The sequence below is a fragment of the Ptiloglossa arizonensis genome, chromosome 3, assembly GCF_051014685.1.
Source record: "Ptiloglossa arizonensis isolate GNS036 chromosome 3, iyPtiAriz1_principal, whole genome shotgun sequence".
NCBI classification, from domain to species: Eukaryota; Metazoa; Arthropoda; class Insecta; order Hymenoptera; family Colletidae; genus Ptiloglossa; species Ptiloglossa arizonensis.
This window is the reverse complement of record NC_135050.1, coordinates 9,512,799-9,537,711: the sequence shown is the minus strand read 5'-3', so window position 1 is coordinate 9,537,711 and position 24,913 is coordinate 9,512,799. Positions and strand designations below refer to the sequence as shown.

The 24,913-nt window shown below is 35.4% G+C and overlaps 1 protein-coding gene across 2 annotated transcripts in view; it reads right to left on the bottom strand.

The window, feature by feature from the left end:
- The window catches only part of LOC143144172 (protein amalgam), a 142,943-nt gene extending 126,130 nt beyond the window's left edge, over positions 1-16,813 (bottom strand). For both annotated transcript variants that reach the window (XM_076306290.1, XM_076306289.1), the window contains exons 1-2: positions 16,531-16,813; positions 4,246-5,466 (exon numbers count right to left, since the gene is read on the bottom strand). In XM_076306290.1, coding sequence (XP_076162405.1) covers positions 4,246-4,315 — 70 coding nt within the window. In that variant the 5' untranslated portion in view covers positions 4,316-5,466; positions 16,531-16,813. The remainder of the gene's footprint in view (positions 1-4,245; positions 5,467-16,530) is intronic.
- Between the last annotated feature and the right edge of the window lie 8,100 nt (positions 16,814-24,913).

Below are 24,913 nucleotides of genomic sequence, written 5' to 3'. Positions count from 1 at the left end.
ATGTTGTAGTATTATTCGTTTTGGCTGGTTGTAACTAATTAGGAGATACTGTGTTAGAAGGGAAACAGATTATATCATATCAGTCAATTTATGTAAATACACCAGTAGAAGTAAACACAACGAGTATTGTTATCCAAATTGTGTTCGATTTGATTTACAACCTACGAATTTTCAAGATCGTAATAATTTTCGAATAAATTTATAACGATCGTAATAATTTTAATATATATATATTGCTTAATATGTATAGATCGAGTAATTTTATATACAACTCTCCTCTCAAAATCATAAAAGGAGCACCTCCACCTTTTTGTTTTGTATTAGTTGTCTACGAGATATTTCGTTGTATCGACTTAAATAGGGCACCTTTTATATAGCGTACCGATTCGGTTCAGTTTGCTTAATTTGTTATTATCGCAAATGTCATCTGCCATTAGATGTTATCATTAATGCCTCGTAAAACGAGTACAATAACGACTGATAAGTATCTATGATTAGTATCGTATATTTTGTTATTTATACTGTATAATCCCGTAAAAATTGGCTTACGAGCTAAAAAACTGAATACGATTGAAATAATCACTTTAATGACTATCTACTGCCTATCGACTGCCTACTTGCCAGTCCCTGTTATGACTTTTCTTTCCTTTGGTACGTTCTACTAGTCAGTATACTTTGTATCTATAATTTTAAAACTCCCTGTACAGTGAACTTTTAACAGAACACTATCTTTCGAGCTGAAAAGAGTTCGAGCCACCATGAGCTGATACTACTTCGGAATATTTTCGACGTTGAAGAATATCCAATATCAAAGTTTTATACACATATTAAAAGTACATACTTTGAAATAATATTTCTATCAATTTTTATACAAAAATGTTAATATATTTTTCATATTCAAAAATGTATTATACAGAATATAGTTACCTTATGTACTGATACGACAAAAATTTTACGGGGCAACATAAACGTTGATAAAGTAAAACCGGCCCGAATTTCCATCCATTAAAAATTAGATTAAAGTTTTCACGACACAGTAAAAGCACATTCTGATAACTCATTAACTTTGAAGCAACGGTAACCACCGTGATCCTACTATTCCAGATCATGTCTTTATTAATGCACAAATCGTTCTTCACTCCCATTTACGCGTTTCAATCAAACCGTCGCAAATTAATCATGAAACTAAGACATGTTTTGATACCAACAATATATAATATTTACGCTCGAAATTGATACTCTGGTATTGAAGCATTCTAGGGAACGTTTGGGAACAATTTTAGATTAACGAAATACACAACTACCTTATCGATAATTCGATACCTATTCAATTTCACTAAGTTCAATACCTGTTCATTTGTATTAACAATTTGTCCTAGAAATAAAAGCTGTTTTATAATATTTTACTATAGCACGTTTCTTTTACGAAATAATAAATTTTCCAAGTACCTGGGACATGATCTCATTATAGATGTTTATCATCTTTATATACGACGTCCATAGATAGGAATTTATAAGCAAAATTTAAATATTAAAAATATTTTGTAATTAGTAAGAAGAACGTTCAAGCCAGAAGTTATCATTTAAAGTTATCAAATGTACGCGTGCCCCAGATATCTTCAACAATGATTATCGCAAGTATAAAGTCTTTTACAAAAATTAATTATTCTGCACGTATTTTCGATATATTTTTAGATGAGGAATCGTTTCCTTTTTCGGTTGTACTACGAGTTATGGACTACTCTTTATATTAACATACTATTTAAATGTATATGGTCATTAAATTTGTCCCGATATATAAGCATATTGAAAAATGTATGATTTCAATTGAAAAACAAGACGATCTTGAAATCTCCTTGAAACCTTTATGTACAAAAAAGAAAATGAGGTAAAAAATATGCCTCTTAAAATACTTCAAATTTATCTAATAATAATATTTTTCTATATCATCAATATTTTTCACTATATTCAGTTATAACACTTCGTGCGGGGCGCATGTATATTCCATGATTTATTACGGTACTTTATCTGGTATTGATTTCTTGAGATTCTACAAGTATGAGAAGACCGACTTTGAATATAAAATGCAAGTTATTTAGAAATTGGCGTCAATGGAACTATACTAGATTATTTTGCAGACTATTGTCTTTAAATTTTCTCCTTCAATTGGTGTTTTGTTTTATTTTCATTAATTTAAATAATCAAAGAAAGTAAAGTTTTTCTTATGGGAAAAGTACATCATCCGAAGTAAATTTACAAAAGTCAAATAACGTATTTCTATAAATTGGTTTTGTATTATTTAATTAAAATTGTGGACGAAATAAATCTAATTAGTATATCGATAAAAATTACACTATTATTTTGCTAGGGTTTTGTTGAGGTCTCAAGGATAGTTAATATTTCAATTATCTCGATTCTGGATGAAATATCAGTAAATATATCACACCAATGTCAATGACAACTTACTTCATTGCCTATTTGATATCTGAACGCAATGTTTGGAAATTGATACGCATTGTTATTAATGACACTTTATTTTGATATCTGTTTGACACGTCGACCTAATGCCTGAAGATTGATATGTGTCGTTATTAATGAGTATGTCATTGGATTAGTTCCATCACTAGTCAGAATTATAAATTCTTCCATACATCTCCAACAGTTCCGTTTCGCTGGAATTATTGGCAGCTGGCCTTTGCATCGAAATGTCCAGCGATCGAAACTCCTTTATTCATGAATCCGTTCATCGTATGGAAATCAACTAGAACGCGATAGCAATTAAAGGCTCTCAAGAACGCCTGATTGGAATAGCTCTGTTTCCATAATTGCACAAGCACTCAAAGCGTCTTATCTAGCGGTACCAAAAAGAAACAATTCATTGGAAACGTGAAAGCCTACGAGTAAGACGTTCGAGTGTAATTTTGAGTAAAAGCCAGTTTACCTCAAAAGTTGCGATTAATTTTAAGAATGAACTAACCCAAGAAGACTTATCAAAGCTCGGTAATCGAACGAATTACATAGAACTTTGCACGAAATGGATGTTAAGTACAGCACCAAGAATTGGGTGAACTAAGTAATTTTGAACTACTCAGCATAATTTAAAATAAGAAATATTTCACAAATTGTTAAGAATTCATAAGAGAAATGCTTCTAGTAGTACTATCCTACCAAGTGAAGTTGACGAAAATACCGAATCGTTCTCAAGGAGCAACGAAAAATACATTCATTGAGTTTATAAATATTCAGAGTCGTCGTAATTCTACTTTGTGACAATAAACAGATAAATCGTATAGTAAAACGTCAACAGAAAGTTGCTTTTACACAAATATTCTTACTGTTAAACTAAAAACGTATCTTGACACGATGAGCCGTTTCTTGTAAACGTTGACGAAAGAAAGCAGAAAAAGTATTCGAGTTTATAATTATTCATAGAATTGTATCCCATAGGATTTACCGTACATACCTATCTTACATTTTTCATGTCTCGTATTTTCCGAGATATCAAGGTGTTCTAGAATTTTTTAAATAGCATTCGGTGTATTTTTTTTTTTTTGGTACTGCGTTGTAACTGACGAGAAGTTGAATCCGACGACTTGTGAAAAAGTTTCCTAAAGTGATTTTAATAAATCGGAATAAGCGATAATTTAAATGAGTTGAACGGACGTTCGGTTAATGACACGTACATCTGCGAGTGAAGAGCGAGAATATAAAAGTGAGAAAGAAAGACAAATGGATTTCAGTATTCGTCAGAGGACGACGGGACTGAACTTTTTTAAATCGACCCATGTAACTGATGTAAAACCGAGGTACCAAGTAATACCGTTAGAGCTGGAAAGCTGTGACGTCACTCAGCAGTAAGGAATTGCAGCGAGCAGCTGTGTGTTGTTTCCTTAGAGGGCGTTGAATTATTCTTTTTACCGGCCAGAACCCAGTCCAAAGAAATATACGGACCGCCATTCTAAATACAAGATCGCTTTGATATCTTCTAATTTCGAAAAATACGAGACACGAAAGAAGTATAATTTTAACGCGCAAAATACTTTGTTCTGATTCTGTGCACGAGAATTTCAACTTATACGATGCACGAAAACAATATAATCAAAGGACTCGCAATGACAACGCAAGAGTCAAGAAAGAGAAACAATTTCTTCCTGAAACACCCATTGATAAACTTGTGCGCAAGTTTGGAAACTCTTTCGTAGACACGGAAGCCCGTCATCGTTGTGAAAACAAATGCAAACTCACCAGTCTGATGCGAATGAAACGTGATTAACGGCAGCACGACGTACAACCATCTTCCAAGATGGTCCTTCATGTTGTCACTTTCTTCCTCTCCGCACGTATTCTGTACCTATCCTTCTATTCCCTCCGAGAAAGTTGGCAACGAATTTAGCACTTCCCGATCCGTTTATCAATTACTCACAGAGATCCGTATAGACTGCGTAACCAGAATCCAAATACACCCACATCACTGTCATACTGTTCCCGCAGTTTATCCTCGCGTCGTATGCAAATCACGCTCCAGGACCATAACTAATCGCGACTACACTTTCCGATCGAACAAGTCGCACCGGTCCCTCCTTCTATTTCATCGTTCAATTATTGGACACCGAGTATTTCACTGTTCGCGGTGCTTGTCGGGATATTGTCAACCGTTGTTGCCTTCAAGCGTCAACGCGTAACGACCTGGACTTCGCGACGTTGAAGCAAGATCTACCGAGGAGTTCAGTAACGCAGGTATACCGTGGCGCTGGTCGATAAGGATTCTACGTTTCTATTCCGGAGATTTTCCCTGGATGACTGAAGATTCGAGGATCCAACGCGACCGGCGGAATTGTATTATTCATCAGACACGCGGCTCGCTTCAAGCCAGGATTTACAATCGTGCATTATCGATCGCTCGAATCCATTTGTACGGTTTTACCGGTAGTGCCCGTAATTTCGATCCCCTGGAGTTTTAATATCGCGGAGAATCAGCCTCCCGGGGATTAAGCTTAGCCGCGCACGCGAGAGCCACGTGCCTTTCACTACATCCGTCGATTAGAATTCACTTTGCTCATAATTTGTAACCAGTTGCACTCTGTCTTGATGAAATTGCTCGGGTAACTTGTTTACCAAATTCCGCCACCACGTTCACCGTACAGATGAGAAACGGTTGATCGATTCCTGAACTTATTCTTGAACTTCGTCCCGGGGAACAAAACCGCACAATTTTCTTGATTTTTCCTGCGGCTGTCTCGTTTAACGCGCGCTACTGCAAATTAAAATGTACAAATGGACTCTTCCTGGCCATCCATTTAAATCAAGCTCTGCGGGAAATCGTGCAGTTGTTCGCGTACATCACAGAGTTCGATCACGGGCTATTAACTAGCATAAAGTACATTAATCGACTGTTAATTCGCCTGGCTGGTCAACGTGCTGAATTCGATACTTTCTAAAATGTTGATGCTGGGATTCTTGGCTAATCTGGAACAGAAATGAAACGATCCCGGTTAAACATTTTTTTTTTTCGAACAATTTCAGTTTTTTGTACAGTTGATTGTAACAATCATCGATGCATTTTGAGTGAGGATGCTTTAGACGCTTAACGATACCTAACGACTCGCAATCGCGTTGTTGTTTAGGAAATAAAAAGATTGGAATTTACATTGTACTGTTGATGATAAATGGGGGAAATTTATCAACTTTTTATAACAACCCTGTCATTTGAAATATGTAATTGTTTCAGGATAGAACAGATTCTTTCTTTACACTGTGATATATTTTAATCCTGTGCATTATAATAGTCGTGACATACCTCACCGGTGTAATGTCAGAAAAGTGATTAAACAAAAAAACAACTTTACTTTGTGCTTTGTCTGTAAAATTTTGCGAGTTGAAAATAAAATATCAGATTTGTACCAATCTGTTTTTGTCCTTTACTGTATCGACAATTTTCGATAGTTAATCCACTGCTAAATTGTGTGACTGTCAGTTCCCCTAATGTCCAATGCTAAACTGGTTTCATTCGAAATTGACTCATTATATCGTGAACAAAATTGCGATGCATACCCTTCTCCATAAGTTACTAATACGTACATGAATGTATAATAACGGCCAAGTGATTTCATGAACTAAAAGACTTATTAATTCTTTCCATTATAGAGTTAATATAAATCATTAATATGAATAATAATGAATGAATAATTTCATCCGACACGCGGAGAAAATATGTTAATAATTTTACCGATAATACTTTATTCATTCATTTTTTAAATATTTTTTAACCAATTCCATCCAAGTTTCCTGTTGTATTATCTGCGCGTACATTTTTAATTTTGGAGATGTTTCTTTTGGAAATTTGCTTACACGTATAATCTGCAAATTGCGCGTTCGCACAGATCGAATATTGCAAACTTTTTGTAGTTCGATCCGTCTGTAAAATTTGTGTCTATATCTCAATTTGCATTTTCTCAAGCCGGACAATTGCCCGGTGACTTATGGACGGCAGCGTAGATCATCGGTATCTGGAGATCTTCCATGAAATATTCGTTCCACTATTTCTGAAACTTTACCCCTTTCCGGAGAAATACATTCGAATAAAATAAATTAAGTTTCCCTCCGTTCTTAAAATAATTTATGAAGAATGAGACACATTAATCAGGGACGAGAGTAATACATTTTGAATTCTCTTAAGTAGGAAAAAAATTTTAATTGGAAGTTCGGAATTAAAGATGGAAGAATCATTTTTACGTATTACGGTTAATGTTTCTCGTCGAGGTGTCATCGATTCAGGACCAAACTGAGACAACTCAAAGGACAGGTAGATTCGAAGAAATCAAGGGTGAACGTATAATTAAAAGCAATTGAATTAAAATTATGTTCAGACCCATTATTGTCGATACCGTATCAAAGTCAGTGTGTTTTCCATATATCGAGTGAGTTGTGTGTTCCGTTGCACTTACTGTGCACGGAGCAATCCAATTACCCAAATTGCAGATAAATACGAAATGTGTAACACCATACAATTACTTTAACACAGTCTAACTGCAACACGTAGTAATAGTATTAACAGTTACAAACGAAAGCTTCCAAAAAAGGAACCAGACAATTGTCATCGACACGATCCAAGGAATGTCAATAAAAGACTATACAAATACACGTGGGGAAGAATAATCAGGCCCACATTCGTTTGTTTTGTATTACGCATTTAAAATAATCGGATTTGCGACTACTTCGACTCGAAGGATACCGTTGCAGATATAGCAAACCACCAAAACGGTATCTCTATCAATAATAATACCGTAAATATAAAGCCACTTGTCATATCTAATGCATTATCTTATCTAATGCATTATCTCTGCTTCCTTTGGTTCGTAAGGAGTCCCGTCTAGTGGTCTCGCCAGGTACTTTGGAAAACACTGCTCGACATTGCCATTATTATTATCTTTCATTGGAGAGTAATTAACGCCAACGTGTCCCGTTCTATCTACAGAATGAAATCACAGTGGCAGAATCTACAACACCGGAACGCTATCGATTGAAATGGACCGAAGCGTCGAAAAACACTTTCGCTATTGAATTCGTTGTCGAATGTAATATTTTTTAAAGAAATTTCTTTTTACAAACGATCGTTTCGTTTGAACCAAACAGATCTCCCGAAAATTACGTTACTTGGAATAATGAATACCACTGATCGAACGCGAAGAAAATATTTATTCCGTTGTACGATACACGTACACGTTACGTTTCTGAATTGTAGAATGCGATTCACAAATACATTGGAAATATGCATCGCGTATAGGTGACATTTAGTTCGTTTTCGTCGCACATCTCGCAGAAAATCGTCTGTCTCGAGACAAAGAGAGAATACTATCGCATCGAAGTCACGAAAATGGTAAAAGAAGGAACACTGTGATGGAAGGTCGACTACGATCTAAACACACGACCCGATTCGTGGAATCCTGAGTCTGGATCAAAAATGATTCCGCGTTCGTCGCTAGAGGGTTGTTCGCGTGAAAATTACCCGGAGCCTTTCAATGGTGCCTTTCGATTCGTAGAAAATAGATAAACAATCTCGCGATAGTTTTGCAAAACGTTGAGGCTTATTCGCATGAAAATTACCCGGAGTGTCGATGGTGCCTTTCGATTCGTAGAAAATAGATAAAAAATCTCGCGATAGTTTTGCAAAACGTTGAGGATTATTCGCATGAAAATTACCCCTGGGTGTCAATGGTGCTTTTCAATTCCTAGAAAATAGATAAAAAAATCTCGCGATAGGTTCGCAAAACGTTAAGAATTATTCGCGTGAAAATTACCGATAGTTTTGCAAAACGTTGAGGATTATTCGCATGAAAATTACCCGGAGTGTCGATGGTGCCTTTCAATTCCTAGAAAATAGATAAAAAATCTCGCGATAGTTTTGCAAAACGTTGAGGATTATTCGCATGAAAATTACCCCTGGGTGTCAATGGTGCTTTTCAATTCCTAGAAAATAGATAAAAAAATCTCGCGATAGGTTCGCAAAACGTTAAGAATTATTCGCGTGAAAATTACCGATAGTTTTGCAAAACGTTGAGGATTATTCGCATGAAAATTACCCGGAGTGTCGATGGTGCCTTTCAATTCCTAGAAAATAGATAAAAAATCTCGCGATAGTTTTGCAAAACGTTGAGAATTATTCGCGTGAAAATTACCGATAGTTTTGCAAAACGTTGAGAATCATTCGCATGAAAATTACCCCTGGGTGTCGATGGTGCCTTTCGATTCCTAGAAAATAGATAAAAAAATCTCGCGATAGGTTCGCGAAACGTTGTAAAGTAGCATGGTAATACCAAGAAGAAGAAAGTTGCATGGAAACGCAAGCGGGGAACGCGTTGAACGAATCTCGACAGTTGGAGCAACCTGGTGCAAATTCTGGGGTAGTTAAGGTGTCTTAAGCGCCTTGTATGTATTCGTCCAATTCTGCAGAAACGGCGTGTAATTGGGTCTTTCCATCCCCGTTGGCCACGCGATACCGAGTTCGAAGTTCCAGAGATATAACGTAGAGTATCTACCAGGTGCGTCGGTAAATCCTCGGGACTAAAGTAGCACGGGAGTCACGCGTATAACTCTGCAGTTTAAGATTGACCTAAGAAGCGATTACCCTCCACCCCAGAGGACAGATATGAGTGGGATTTAGACAACTGGGCGGTCGGTCCCCGCATTGCTCGCCGGTGGATGGAGAGGAGAGATTGCGACGCTGTCCGTTTACTCTATAAACCTGGGCGTGGGGACATCTTATTCGCTGGGAAAGCGTTTTGGGAGAACGCTGACGAATATTATACACCATTGCTCGGAGTTTCATGATCGCGTGTTGCTGTTAACCCTCCGGACGCGTACGTGTACGGAGTACGCGCGGCTGAATTTCCACGGATAAAAACCATTTCATCGCGGGCCAGTTTACTCGGTACATTAACGTACATTCGTGTAATAAACGTTCAACCTTCGCGATCTCTGATCAGTGATATACGGTTGATTCTCGGTTGTTCGTGTTCCTTGATCGCGGTGATCGAATTTTAATGCGATTTGAGAAAAAGAAACTGGAATTCGACGATGCTTTATTTCAATTGCTTGCTTCTCGATCGTAAGTAGCAAACATCGCAGTCAAGAAGATACAATTAAACCTTCGCGGTTGTATTAAATTTGGACATGGGTGTCGTATCGATTGGAATTAATTTCCCTTGAAAGAACAGTGATGCGTAACATTTAAGATTATGAAGGATAAACAAGATTTGTTCATTCTTTTGAGAACTTTAGATATATGTTCGTACTGCAATGTGTTTCGATGTAACGTTTTTGTGTAAAAATTATATTTTATAATTCTCCATCGTGTGGTATCTTTCAAAACAATCTCCAACATACAGTCCTGGTTTTCGACTACATGTATCGCAAAAATAATTAGTTTGGTGTCTTCCGTCCTTAATCTTTCCGTTTGAAGATATAGAAAAATCTTTGCTTTTTACATCTTCATAGTGTCGCAATATATGCAGTTTTCCATTAAGCCTTTTCTTTTTATTGGATTCCATTATCTCTAATAGGAGCACCGTATTGGTTCGTGAACAGATTCTTCAGACATTCAGGTTCGTTCGGAGAAAGTATAAACTGATACATGGTTGAATAAAGTATAAGATTAGTATGGTTCCTTGCTGTGGTGGCTGAGAGTAGACATACGACCGTGAAGGATTAATATCCTAGTAATTTTCTCCATTACTCTTAATATACTCTGTATATGTACATTTGAAGTTGAATATGCATTTAATATTTATCGTTTCATTATACGGAACGTTTCGTAACGGATGACCATAGTTTCAAGTATTGAATGTCAAAGTGAAACGAAAATAAGGAACGACGAAATTGCATTTCAGGTTTCATATTTGAGTTATTAATTGTCGAAAGTACTTGCAAAAGATGGCAGACGTGAGAGATTTGTGGTAATTCGATACATCGTATACAGAGTACAACGGTAGAACGTATTTATGTAGACATTTTGGAAAATGTATTATTGCCCTTAAAAATAATGATTTATGCGAGGATTGGATAGTTCAAGCGGGCAGTGATTCAAAATGCACTGACCACAAAGCGAGACAATTTTTACACGATAATCGCATCACTGTCACGAAGCGACGGACCTCAGTTACCGAGTCAATTAAGTCCCAAAGGAATATTATAGCACGATGTGGAAAAAGCTATCGTGACAAAAGCTACCAAATGTAAATACTTTATACGATATAATTCAAAAGCATGGAACGACATCTAAAATCCACTTTAATCATTCTACAACCCCTGGCGAAAAGTTTTCGATCATCAATGCGAAACTAACGTATTCTAGGATTTGAAAATATTATTGTGTACAATTAAGACCAATGAGGAATTTAGGGAAGGTTTATCAGTAATTAGAAAGTGACGCAAACTTTCGTTTATTTTCAAAGACAATACTAAGGAAAGTCAACGAAAATGTAAACAAACACTTACGTATGGGACACGAACCAGGTTAATGGGTAGTTGGTATTCCAATTCCAAAATTTGTTCTCAGGTGATTTTGATCGTAAGTGGTCGAGCGTTAAGGTACAAAAGCACGACGTACTATATTCGACACAAACGATATTTGTGCAGCGTCGATATTATTGTCAACACGCGGGAAAACGAGTAGAAAAGTGCTGCTACTCTGGAAACGGACGGGTGAAGCGGCAGGAAGTCTATTCGAGGGGAAATTGCTGGTGCTTCGATCACCGGGAAAATGGTCTTTCATCGGTGTACTAATTCGACGGTTACGTGGGAGCTTCCTGCCAACTAAGCAATCGTAACTGCGAGGTCGAAGTTCCCGAGCACGCGTACACCGAGTATCTTGGCTTTTAAGAATAACGCGAAACGTTTGCATACCACGTCACCGGGGAGCAAGCGTGGAAACTGCACCGTGAATCGCGATTGAAACGTGTTTGGATAAGCTTTCGTTGTACCGATAACGGTTTGATTAGGTATGAAACTACCTATCGATTTTTTCTATTCGGTGAATTACATCGGAATAACGGTTAGTAAAAAGCTTCCACATCGTCGATAAACGTGCTCTTAAAATAGAATATGTAGGGTGAAGCGAAGAAGGAAATTACTGTGTACTATGAATAATCAAGTAAATCATTTAGCTTCCATTAGAATATCATTAGCGGACATATACCTGGGGATTAAATCAACATTCAAGTTAGTCGTCGTAGACAACAAGATCTATAATTCATTTTACGATCTTATTACCAGATGCCTTATCCCTGAAGTAATGTCATGTGTTTTTATTTGAATATAGTCGATAGAGTATCGAGTTAAAAATATTATTTTTTTCGAGTTTCAAGGCACGCTCGAATAATATTCGAAACGATGTTTCAGGAAGAGAAAACCTCACAGGAAGAAAATCGGTGAGTATTAAGAAAAATTGAAATTTTATGTTCAACCGATCCCCAATCTGCGATGAAATTTCCATATAGCTAATATCTCCCTTTATGAAAATTCGATATACTTTTAACGAAATCCAACAGAAAAGAATTTCTACGAATCGGAAAATATAAAACCGAGATGTTCCAATGAAATTTCCTTGACAATCTAATTAATAACGATCTAAAGATAGTATGGCGATAGAAGCAGAAATAATAATTTATGCAAACATTGTACTATTTTGCAAGTGATTCAGGTCCAGGATTGACATTCTTTTCGATAGCAATTAATTTTTATACCTAAGAACGTTGGATATTACGTGTTCACGAAATACAGCTTGCTCGCGATACAAAGAATGTGAAGTTTCAAAGCTTCAATGAAATTCGAATGAACGAAAACGTATGTTTGAATAAAAACGAAACACCGGACAGGAAAATGAAATCCTTGTAAACAATGTTTCCTTCTAATTGTAGAGCAGGCACAATTTTAGCGAGTGTAAATTTAGGTTTCAATAATAAGTTACGAGCTTTTGAACCCGGTGAAAAGGGTCATTTACAAAATTTGATCAATAACACAGGCCGTGTTTCCTAGACCCTCGTTCGGGATTCTTAGCCCACCGTGTCGGTTGAAAATTACGCGTTATTTTGTTCATTGATGCTTTATTTACGGAATACGATACCACAGAGATCGAAACATTTGTATTACATAAACAAACGAACAAAGAAAAATGACTGCAGATACGTTAAACGATATTAACTTTTTCAAACCCAACTGGAAAATTACTCTGTTAGAATGAATATGTTTGATCGTTCGTCAAAACGGATATTTCATTATTATTGAATGTTCACGATATTTTACGAATGTTCGCGATGTCATTTTCTGAATCGATAAATTACACTCAATACCAAAGCATAATCATTATTAATGAGAAACATTTGTAACGTAACATTAAATGAGTTACAATATTTATCGAATGTTGTTAGTTTTAATACATTTTTACCCAATCGATAAAATATAAGTCATAAAAGTAATAATACGTACAACAGTTAAAATACGATCTCGTCAAAACTACGGGTTTAATTTTCTCTAATTATTAGAATATTTCTTTGAACTGAATAGCAAGAACATTTTTTCGAACATTTTTATTTATTCTAGTGTGCACTCTGCATTTGAAACAAAATAATTCGTCTCTGAAAAGGTTAAAGTGTCACTTTCTTTATCGGTACATTTTTGTATAACAGTCAAAAGTTAACTTTCATCGTAACAATTTAGTATAAACTTTGAACATTGTCCGTTAATATAATAATAACATCGGAATGAAAACTTGCCGTAACTTGTATAAGTAAAGCATGAGATAATCAAAAAATTTTACAGTGACGAGATTACAGGCACAAGAAACACGAACGTATGATATAGAAAAGCTACAAATACTACTGCAAAAAGTGTCATAAATAAATATTTTTAAACCACACGTAACATTGTAAAAAACTGAAATGATTTGAGACACAAGAAGATTATTATTTCGTGCAATTAGATGAGCTATAAAATTTCAACTGTACGCTTACAATAATATCAATTTATTCACAAAATTATAATAAAATCATCGTCGTCGAAAGAAATCATTCTATCAGTAATTTTATTTAAGTTTATTTTATTCGAGAAAAATGTGTACAAGTATACAAAGTCATATACATTTTGATTTTGAACAAATGCCATCAAAAGTATTGTTGATCAAAAGTTATATATTTGGTATGTTTCTATTATCCTAACAGTGTCAACTATAAAATGATTTAATATAATCAGAAAATTTCCTTGTTCAAATCATCCTGGAGTTAGCTTGGACAATGAAGATTCAATTGCCTAGAAATAACGATAATCCCAAATACTTGATGGAACGTGATTTTCGGTATTACTCAATGTCAACTTGCAAAGCGAAGGCTTCAGGCGCGAAGTAGGAAGAAATCCCGAGAAATTTAACGTGACACTGTAACTGCACTTTATCGTTACACTTGATTAAATCTAGATACCGACGAATCAGATTCTTTCACTTCACACTTAATCGGGTAAGCGATACGTCTCACCGAATCGTCACGTGGTGTTCGTAAGTGATGCGATGGATGGCGAGTGAACTATTCTATGTGAAAAGTTCGTCACCGGTGCACTGTACATTAAACGATCCCATCTAATCTGACATGCTCAAAAAGGGAACAGCGTTACAGGAGATTGGTCTGTCGTGTTTTGTAACTGCTTCATTTTGTAACGAGTTACTGACAGATTTCCTGGCTAAATTCGGTCCTTCGCAAAGTTCTCAACAGTTATGGAACTTTGCATATAAAACTCAGTCGATCATTTTCAACCTCGACGTTTCTATATATTTTCATCCGATATTAACAATCCGTTAATCGACCGTTAATCATTCAATAAGCGTACATCTCTTATCTTTCGCTCCGGTGCTCTTTATTTTTCACTTTCCGGCTTACTTATGAATTTTACGACTGTTGATAAGGGCTGTACCGTGAATAACGTAGCTTTGCTTTTTCCTTGATAATTGGTTATTTTCGAACACTACGGATTTCTTTCTTATCTTTATTCTTTATTTATTTCTAGTCTTCTTTACACGATTGCGTTTTATGCCATATGGAATACGTACTCGGTTGTAATATTAGCGACGTTATTCAAGATGCTCGTAAATATAAAAAGTAATAGTATATTATGTTATTTGATGATTCGCAGGAAAAAATAAAAATTGTAGAAAATGTACATTGTTTAAGTGAGACGTTCTCATTATACAACGAGCAATAAATTGAAACTTTGAAAGCGCAGAATTTTTTGTCTGACATCGACGAACTCGTTACGCAACTCTCGCCGTAATTGCCGAGCTAATTGTGTTCCACTAAATATATACAAAAACGGAACAAAGTGTGGCAACGTTTCATATTTCACCAATACATTTATCATATTTAAATTACAAAAATTATTCGAACCGTGTTTAATTTATTATATGCCAATCGTTTGAACTGTATTCGTTTTTTTTTCTTTTTTTCTTTTTGCATTTCAGCTTTTTAAATTTAACCTGCTCTTTGGAAAAATCTTTGTAACAAGTTCGACCAATTATAACGATATAAGAAATATACTTTTAAATAGAGAGAAAGAGTTTTGAACAAGAAATACTTTTTGTTGGTCGTTTACAAAGGAGTGTTTAATTACAGTGACTACATCGACGAGAAAATTGTCGAAAAAAATGGGAACGTGTACCGCTGTCGTTGTTATATTCCGAGCGGAAGGAAGTTCGTTTAATCTCCGTTCAAATCGTTCCTCTCACTTAAATCGGGCCTCGAAAATTTTTCATTTCCACCCTTCGACGTCTACCGTAGAATTAATAAATCCACGAAAGAAACAAATGTCACTGTTTCGTTCGTCACCCTCGAGACGCAACATTTGCTTAAAAATTTAAACACCATTGTCTTGAGAGCTTGCAAAAGAATATAAATGTAACTTTCGAGCTTCCGTTAGCCGGACTAATGCAATAAAATTTATTCAAACATTCGTTGCTATTTCTTCCATTGGTTACAATTTCAAATATTTATCGTGTCGTTTCTTTGATAAAAAAAAAAAAAAAATTAAACAAATTCAATTTGTTTTCGCCCCGAGCCGCAAAATTCATTTCTATTTTGTGAAATTGTATATTTTTTAAATCCATTTATTAACTTTCTTGATTAAAAATGATTTTTACAGAATAAATGAATGGAATTTTGTTGGTTTGTAATCTATACTCCAATAACAAGGTACAATTGCATACAATCTCGTTTAAATTTCAATATTAATTTCAATTTCGAAACACGAGCAAAAATTCGTTTGCATGAAATAATAATAACAACGGGAGCCACAATTTCCCGAAAGATGAAAAAATTTCATTAAACATTAACGACCCTTGAAACTGCAAACATTTTCCCGTCACGAAATTTATCGAAGTATTGCCCAATATTTCGTTCTCCATTCGTGTCGATCTAAAATTTTTAATTTCTCTTCTTCCAACGATTGATAGATGAATTGCCAGATCGTAACAAAACAGTGATGAATCACTCGTACAGAGAGTACGGAAATCCAGAAAGGATCGAATCGAATAAACTTGATCGTTCTCTCCGTGAAGACTCGAGTTACAGAAGTTCGCATAATTTCTGTACAATTGTGTATTCTTTCCCGTTAATTTCAATGTTTCACGTTGAAATTCTTCCTCGCGAACGTTTCACAATGTTCTCTTGATCACAACAACTCGATTCAAGGTCCGCAGTAGGAAGAATTCGAGCACAGTTATATTCGAGTAACAGCATCATCGAGTTCATCCCGTGCCAGCAACAAAGCTATTACATCCCCCTGATCCCGACCGTACCGCAAACAAATCTCATCGTGTGGCAGTTTCGACCTTCCTTTCTGGCTCTGGCCAGATGACGTCTAGGCATGCCTAGATGGCTCTCGTTGGACGAGATTTAAAGCGCAACCCGAGGGTATCGAGTCGTTACGAAGCTTAGCGTCGAGAGTAGAACACCGTCGACCAGATTTAATACCTGCCTGTCAAACACAGATACACACCTCTTTGTACGTGTAGACCGCTCGAAACACGACGAAGAAGCAACATTTCGATCCGTCTTACGACCTCACTGCCCGCCCGCGCGTTCTATTAATTTTATCTCCGCCACGTGGTGTAAGTAATACCGTTAAAAGTCCCTCGAACGGAATCTTTTACAGCATCGTTACCGTAATATTCATCACTGGGGTTAATTACAGGTTACAGAATTTTCCTAGGTACTCGTACCCGTGATTACGTTCTCGAAGCGAATCTCCCGCGATACTACGTCCGACGTAATCCTCGCGCGGCGGCTTGTCCGCGACTGAGAGAGCTTGCGGGGCCACCCCATCTATGTTTCTCGTGTTGGCCGCCACAGCGCTGCCACCTTCACTCGAATCCACCCCCATTCTCCTCCAGCTTCTCCCTCTTCCCAGCTACCCTTCTCTGTCTTCTACATCTCCCCCGATCCGTTGTTTCACGACAAAAACAACCCTCTGTCTTCCTCTTGGCTACCGCGTCGTTGGTCTCTTAGGAGCTGCACTCATAACCGATGGACACGGTAAGATATTATACTAGATAAAGAACGGTCTCAATGATTCGAATCTTTGTCATTTATACTTGGTTCGATTCGAGGGTGTTTTATACCGAGGTTCGGTCGAGTCAAGGATGCAGGCATCGCGAAGGTAAGTATTAACGTTTCGAGTCCTTGGAAAATTCTGTTACATAGAAAAACGAAATCGGTTTGGTAAATTTTACGTTCTTTGTTAAAATGTTAGAAAAATTGTAATAATTCCGTTTCCAAAGGTACGAGCCATTTAAATTTGAAGAACGAATTGCAATTTTCTTTGCATATTGTTTTGTTCGAACTGGACATATATCGTTTCGATATCTTTAATTGTGAAAATTTCACGTAGAGCCCCGAAAATTGTATAAACAATTCTCAGCTTCGTTCGAAATTAATTTTAGTTCAAAAACGATTATTTTCGGGAACAGTTTTTTTTTAGTGTTCCTGATTATAATTGTCGTAATTTAAATATTACGTAGCGCAACGCTATACGACATTTAAGATTTGAATTACGCCAAAAGGTATGACAATCGTAATCAAGATTCTATGGAAAAGAATACACGAAGTCTAGAGCGAAGAATAGAAGAAGGAAAGTAAAAGTGGTGTATAATCATAAAAATAAATGTACATCATTGATACAAAGGCAAAATATAGCTATTGACCGTTTGATTAACTTCATCTCGATAACTAAAAAATGCTTGACATTGACAGAAGATTATCAACGATTAATATCGTAGACGATAAAATAATCAATTTCATTGGGTTGTTCGGAAAGTGATTTCGTTTTCCAAAATGGAGAATATATAATCTAATAAAATGTTTACACACTCTAAAAAAATCGTGTTTCATTTTCACAAAAAAAAAAAAAAAAAACGAAACGACTTTCTGAACAACCCAATAATTCATTTTCTTCGTCAAAAGTGTTCAAAGACAAAAATACACGACCCTCGTTAATCTCTCCGTATCGGTCTCCGTACGTTACTTCTTTCTTCATCACCTTGGTAATTATTAATAGAGATACTCGTTTTGGACCGTATCGTGCAGAGCTGGCTTGTTAACAACGCATGTTACATTCTTTCATCAGTTTATTATTACGAATCTCTTGGTTTTCTTAACCTTTCATCTACGTGAATAGGGGTAGTAAGTCGCTTCCTCACTCACTGAGGAATTAATGTCGCAATGAATGCGCTAGCCAGATCATTAGCGAACCTACTTCTTTTTAAGCTTAAGTTGCTCATTTCAAAGTTTGGATATAACGATCCTATAACTAAAGTACGCAGCTTTGAGAATGAATTCTGTTGTTATCTCGACCTTTTTACAGCGAGTAAGCTCATTCAAAAGCGAGTAAGCGCATTCTTAGAGCGACCGTCGTTGGTTCTTCTACACAGTGTCTAACTGGAAACAGGCCACCTCAATGTCTTCGTCTCGAATAATTGGACGGAGGGATACTTATTGAAGTTGCAAGACCTCAAGATGGACATAACATATTGGTAATAGTTTCTTTGTGGGATGCAGGTATAAAAATGATCTGAAAGTTATCTTCGTTTTTTTTCCATGGACGTTCAGTTGTTTGTAAGACAATTTGATACAGTGATAGATTTCACGAATTAAATATAATCGCTGCGATACAACTATCTTAAGAGTAATAGTTTGCGAGATACGTTCAGTTTCTAACGCGTTTACTTGTATTTTCGTCAGTATTTCTTACGTATGTGCAAAGTTTATTTGAAATTCTAAATCTTGGCGCGATGCCATTTCATAAATCGGAGCATTATACCGTACTTGAATGTATAAATTAACTACGAAGATTGATGTATCTTCATTTCCCAATATTTAGACGTACTTAAAAATATCGCTTGCGAAATACAATAAATATAGTTTTAATATACATACGTAAATGGTTTCAGATAGATATCCAGTCCGGTGAAAAGTTCCAAATGAACGAAAAGTATTTCTTCCGGGACAAATCCCGCCAGGAAAAATTATTATCAATTTCGGTAATTCTTCGTGATCTCTTGGACGTGTTTCTTTCATTTCATTCGGGGAGAAGTCTAGCATTAATTGTGTCGTGAAACTTTTCACGAACATAATAACGTTCAACTGGAAAGACTGGCAGAGCAAAAGTCTATGACTGGGTCACTGAAAGAAAGTTTTTGAGTTTGTCTTCCCCGCTAGCCCCAACGATCAAGTGCTCTTTTTCAATTCTCATTTACGAGGAAAGGCAAAGAGACGCGATTTATCGTGGTTATGAATTCTTTTGGTAAATTTTTGGACGAGAACCAGGCTTTCCTGGAATTTTCATTGAAGTAGGGTCGGAAATATTTCTTCCCTTTAGCGATCCCTCGTTCGGTGACCATGTTTATTGTGTTTCGTATAGAATCATCTTTTTTACAGTTTCGTACATTCCGGCTACATCGTCAGTATCGAGGTTTGTGGTCTCTTTGGTCAAATGATGGCGGCCTCGTTCCCCTGTATTCCCGTACGAGACGGAATCTGGAAGAATCTGATGGAACTATTGTTTGCACTTTCGAGATGGAACTGATTATTTTTTTTTTTTTTGTTCACTTCGAGAATACAGGGATTGATTTTCACATCTAATTTGATAACTTGTTCACGGAAGAAAGCAGCGAGAAACGAGTGCGAATGCAAGGGCAAGAGTCACAGCAAAAGGCCATCTACCTAATCATTTGCCTCACACTCCGATCTGGGGCGACGGTGAGGAACCTAAGTTACTTAGGCTCCACATGGATGTGTATGAGTGCGTATCGCCAACGAAGGAGGAAAGACATGTAGCGTGATCCTGTCTCGTCGTCAGACGTTCTGGTGCTGTGACAGGAGAAACGAAGGGATTGGTACCCAATGTTGTGTCGCTGGCAGTGTCCCTCTGTGGTTGTGCAAGGATGGTCACTGTGAAGTTTTAGTGGGTAAACCTCACACCTAAAATTCCGGGGTGGGGAATTCCCCCCATGTCGACCCAAGGAGTCGGGGACGTCTTAGGAAAATCTCCACGAAAAAAAAAGAAAACAGAAGAAAGTTACATCGTATGAAAAAATGTAAAAGTGTTGCATTGTTTTACATTTTCTTCTTTATTTAACGTTGCATCTACCTGATAGTCATTAACGACGTACATTGGGATCGTTTCGACTACACTTTGTGGAATGTACTGATGTCGTTGATGAATTCTTTTGTAATGTGCTTCGTATGATTTACAGATGTTGGTGCAGTATTATTTCATTTATATACAAACTGTTCGATATTTTGTTACGCAAAACTGAATTAGAAGAACGATTCTCTTTGAACATTTCAAGAAGGGAAGAATGGCAAAAAAATTATCAAACATTCAACTTGTGCAACATTTATGCAATTAAACGTATAACCAAATTACTATTTATCAAATAAAGAACTAACAATTTATTGTCTGTTTTAAGGCAAAGAATCTTGCATCATTGGTCGGAACCATCAATGGTAGAAATAATTGTATTGTTCGAAGGATTGTTAGAATAATTGTGTTATTATCAAGATATGAATTAATGTAGAAGGTATAGTATCTCTTGGAAAAATAGAGAGCAACAGCTGTCAAACAACTCATTACTAGTCTTGTCCACAAATAATATCTATCCATTTTCATTCATTAACATAGTCATTAGAACGTAAGTAGAATATAATAAAATATACATAACATCTACAACAATATTTAGATAAATAAACAGCGTATTTAGATCAATATGTTCTATTTTTTACCTACTATGTCGATATTTGATAGTAACATCGTACGTTACAATGATATTCCTCGCTGCGGTTCAAATTTGAATATAGAATAGCAGTATTGAATTTATTATGCGTGGTATCGCTGCTGGTAGGTAAAACGCATCGAACGAGAACAATCTACCAAAGACGAAGTGCCCCTTTGCAGAATATTTTTTTCGATATTGAATCGGGAACGGAATGAATAATGCATTAGTTGAAAATATTTTATGGTCTAAATTGTTGCCGATATATCTAGTCGCTTCAATAGTCGACTGCCGTTCAAACAGAAAAAGAGTAAATTCTGAAGTTGAACTTGCATTTATGCAAACTTAAACTTACAAAAGGATATGAAGTTACAAGACTAATTTGTACCAATTTTCTCTGGTAAATCTTTTTGGTAAAGTTGTGTAACAATGTAACACAGTTCTCGTAAATTTCACAATGTATTGCGAAATTCTAATTAACAGGGAAGATAAAGTAATTGTTTTTGAACGACATTCAAACTCGTGTTACCAAAGAATTTTGTCCATCGATGGTACAAATTCATCGTAGAACAACAAACTCATTTTAATATACGATCAATAAAAATGAATCTGAGATCGGTGCTATATTTCGCTACCAGTCACAAGTGGTTATCGAGACAATACTGAGTACACAGCATAAATTTCAAAATAAATGGTTTGTATCGACTCTGAATTTATATAATAAATATGTTAGTACGAAGAATGTAGAGAAAAATGAAGAAACAAAATATTTTTTGAAGTAAATATTATTAGTTTTGTTAATAAATCTTATTGTTTGATGCTATTTTTTTTTTTGTATATCTTGTAACTGATACAACTGCCCGACAGTTTGAATTGTCGAAAAGGAACATTTTCACACCCATTTTTTAACTCCATAAACCAGTCTCTACTACAGAGTAGAACCTCAATTTTTTCATGAAAATGGGACATAAATTTCTACCAGTGATTCAAGTTTATACAATAATTGAAATAACCAATTTAACGAAATTGAACTCACTTAGATAGTATACTTCCTTTTCTTGTTATTTGTTTTTCTCATTTCATTCGTTGATGAGTGACCATGCCTTTCAGTTGGTAATGCAATGCAACGAACGAGAGTCTCGTGCAATAACCGTGGTTACAATAGTTCTATTGTATGTTTTTACATTACTATATAAGCATCTCTCATTTTGTACTTCCCTCATGATATCATATTTCTTTTGCCTTCTTGTTTTTATAAAATTTCTGTTACATTTATTATACTTGATACTAGATAGATATCACATTTATTTTTAGAATTCGATATATGTTCCTCAAGAAGGCTTGTAACAAAACCGAAAATATACTTTACTTATTACTTCACTAAGTATAGTATTTCTTACTACGCGTTTTAATAAGAACATTCAGCATAATGTTTATTAACACACTCGATATTGTCTACTATGAAGAAGTAATTGAAAAATATTTTTAGTTTTCCTTTTTCAATCACGAATTTAATTTCTTTATTACGATCGAAATACAGTTCATAAATTTAGAATTTAAAAATAACAATTAATGTGTGTCGTCCGTTTTATAAAATAATCAAGATGGGAAATATATCGTTACTAATTTTCGCAAGGGTAATCCTTCTTCGACTTTGGTAGGTAATAACTATCAAATGAGTAGTTTGATAAGTATTTGATGGAACATCAGTTCTTGGATATAAAGAGGATTCTCATTTCGAGACCGTCAAGTCACTTAAAATCGAGATACGTAACCAGTTCGATCTCGAATCGAGGCCAATATGGATGGCCATTTCGAGACCTCGAATCGAGGCCTTGTGGCCATTTCACAATGGTCTAACTAGTCTAAAATATGGAAAACAGTCTAATTTTCAACGTTTTTGTGAAGGTCTGAAAATTTGATATTATAATATTCTCCTGATTATGTGTACATTTTCTAGGAAGCATTTTCAAAGTATAATAAGACTTCAAACATAAGTGAGTCGATAGATCGTTCATACTTCAATTTCGTGTACAAATTCTTACTTCAAAGAGGGAATCATAATAAGTACTAACAACATCCATTGAATCTCCAAATCTATTGTTACGACTACACATCTCTGAATATACTTTCGTTTGTGGAACTTTTTCCACTATAAGTTTTTTTAAAATTAAATTTACCCTGAAACTTTAAAGGTAATATTAAAAAATCAAAAATTGTATTTTACATAACCTCCAATTGTGTGCAATTGAATCCGACCATTTTTTACTTCGGGTTGGGGCCATCCGTATATATTCTAGAGAGAAAGAAAGATCAGTTGAGGAAGAAATTGTGACTCGTATTGGGTAAACATTGTAATTAGTCTTCGTAAAGACTGCAACTGGAAAATGATTTAACATTGTTCAGATTCTACGTGCTCGTGCTACCATTTCAATTTAACACAGGACTGATCTTTCTTTTTCTCTACAATACACCCGATGACACTAACTCTTGTTACGTGAGGATTTAATTGCTCAGTTCCATCACCTTTCGTTTACTTCCTTCTGTTTTAGATACGCTTCTAGTTGTCGAACGACTGGCTAGATGGCGTTACTACAATAGTGTGACATTGGTGCGTAGAGTAAGTATGCCAGCGAATCCATAATATAGCAATTACTATAAAATAACAATATTCCGTCGATAGCTTCATGACATTTAAAGTTTGCAATGCATTATTTATAATAGTTCAGCAATATAATCAACGAATTATTATATATACAAACTATACTGTCTACAAAATAGAATAAAATGTGCGCATAAGAGTGAAATGTCCAAAGTATCTAGTACGTGTAAAATTTGGCACGTTTTAATATATTTTCCATATTTTGGTGCACTGAGTATGTGCAATAAATTTGTACGCATGTTCTTTAATCTTTCCAGAACTAAATTAATCAGTGGTAGAGAAAGCTTCTTTGCTTAAAAATTAAATAAAGAATTAAAAAATCTTACAGAAGTATTTACGAAACTCGAAAAGTTTGTATAGCTGGTGTTTTCGTTGATTTGAGCATTTAGAATAATATTATCCATATTCGAGTGTACTCGAGAGAGTATATTTATTGTAACAACAACAAATTTGATATAAAAATGTATACTATCTTTTTCAAGCCATAACATATGCATGTATTGCACAGAATGTATAAAAAGGTAAAATTTTACATGATAAAAAGAATGGGTTTAAGGGAACCCCTCTCCCCTCCTTTCAGACTTCCACGTGACAGCTCAGGGCTTGGTATTCCGAGGGTTAATGTCAACCGTCATGCATAGATTAGTCGTATCAAGGTTAGACGCTATGAAAGTTGCCTCTGTTCCGTTATACAATCGGTGGCATAATGATTCTGCTCCAGCATCACACCGTTGTAGTACGCCATCTAGCGTTTCAACTGACTTTCAAATATATGCATATATACATATCCATATATATATATATATATATATATATATATATATATATATATAATATCAATATATACAATATCAATATATATAATATCAATATATATAATATCAATACATATAATATCAATATATATAATATCAATATATATAATATCAATACATATAATATCAATACATATAATATCAATATATATAATATCAATATATATAATATCAATAAATATATCCTCTCATATGACATAAATCATACCTAACAGATACAATTTTCATCTCTCTTTAATGCATTGCCTTCGTAATTGTTTCTTATAATGTGCAAAGCAAATAAACGAGGCAATTCGTCTACTTACTAAATAATTGGCGTTAACAGGTGTACGGTGACAAGAAAAGTGTAAATATAAGCTACAAAGAGAGCGATACAATACAATATGTGTAATTTACTAATGATAATTTAAATTTTCATTTTTTATTACACGGTCCTAGAAATATTACCAAACGAAAATGAGTAGATTCGCTACCTCGTACTGGTTATCTGAAATGATACGTTAATCGAATCGTTTTTCAGAAATTTCCTATTAAGTATATACTTTGCACAATTGATCCAATATGAAACACGGTGAGGAACGTTCGTGTGACAAAACGCATGTTGTACAACGTTATCGGAGCGGGCCGCGACAA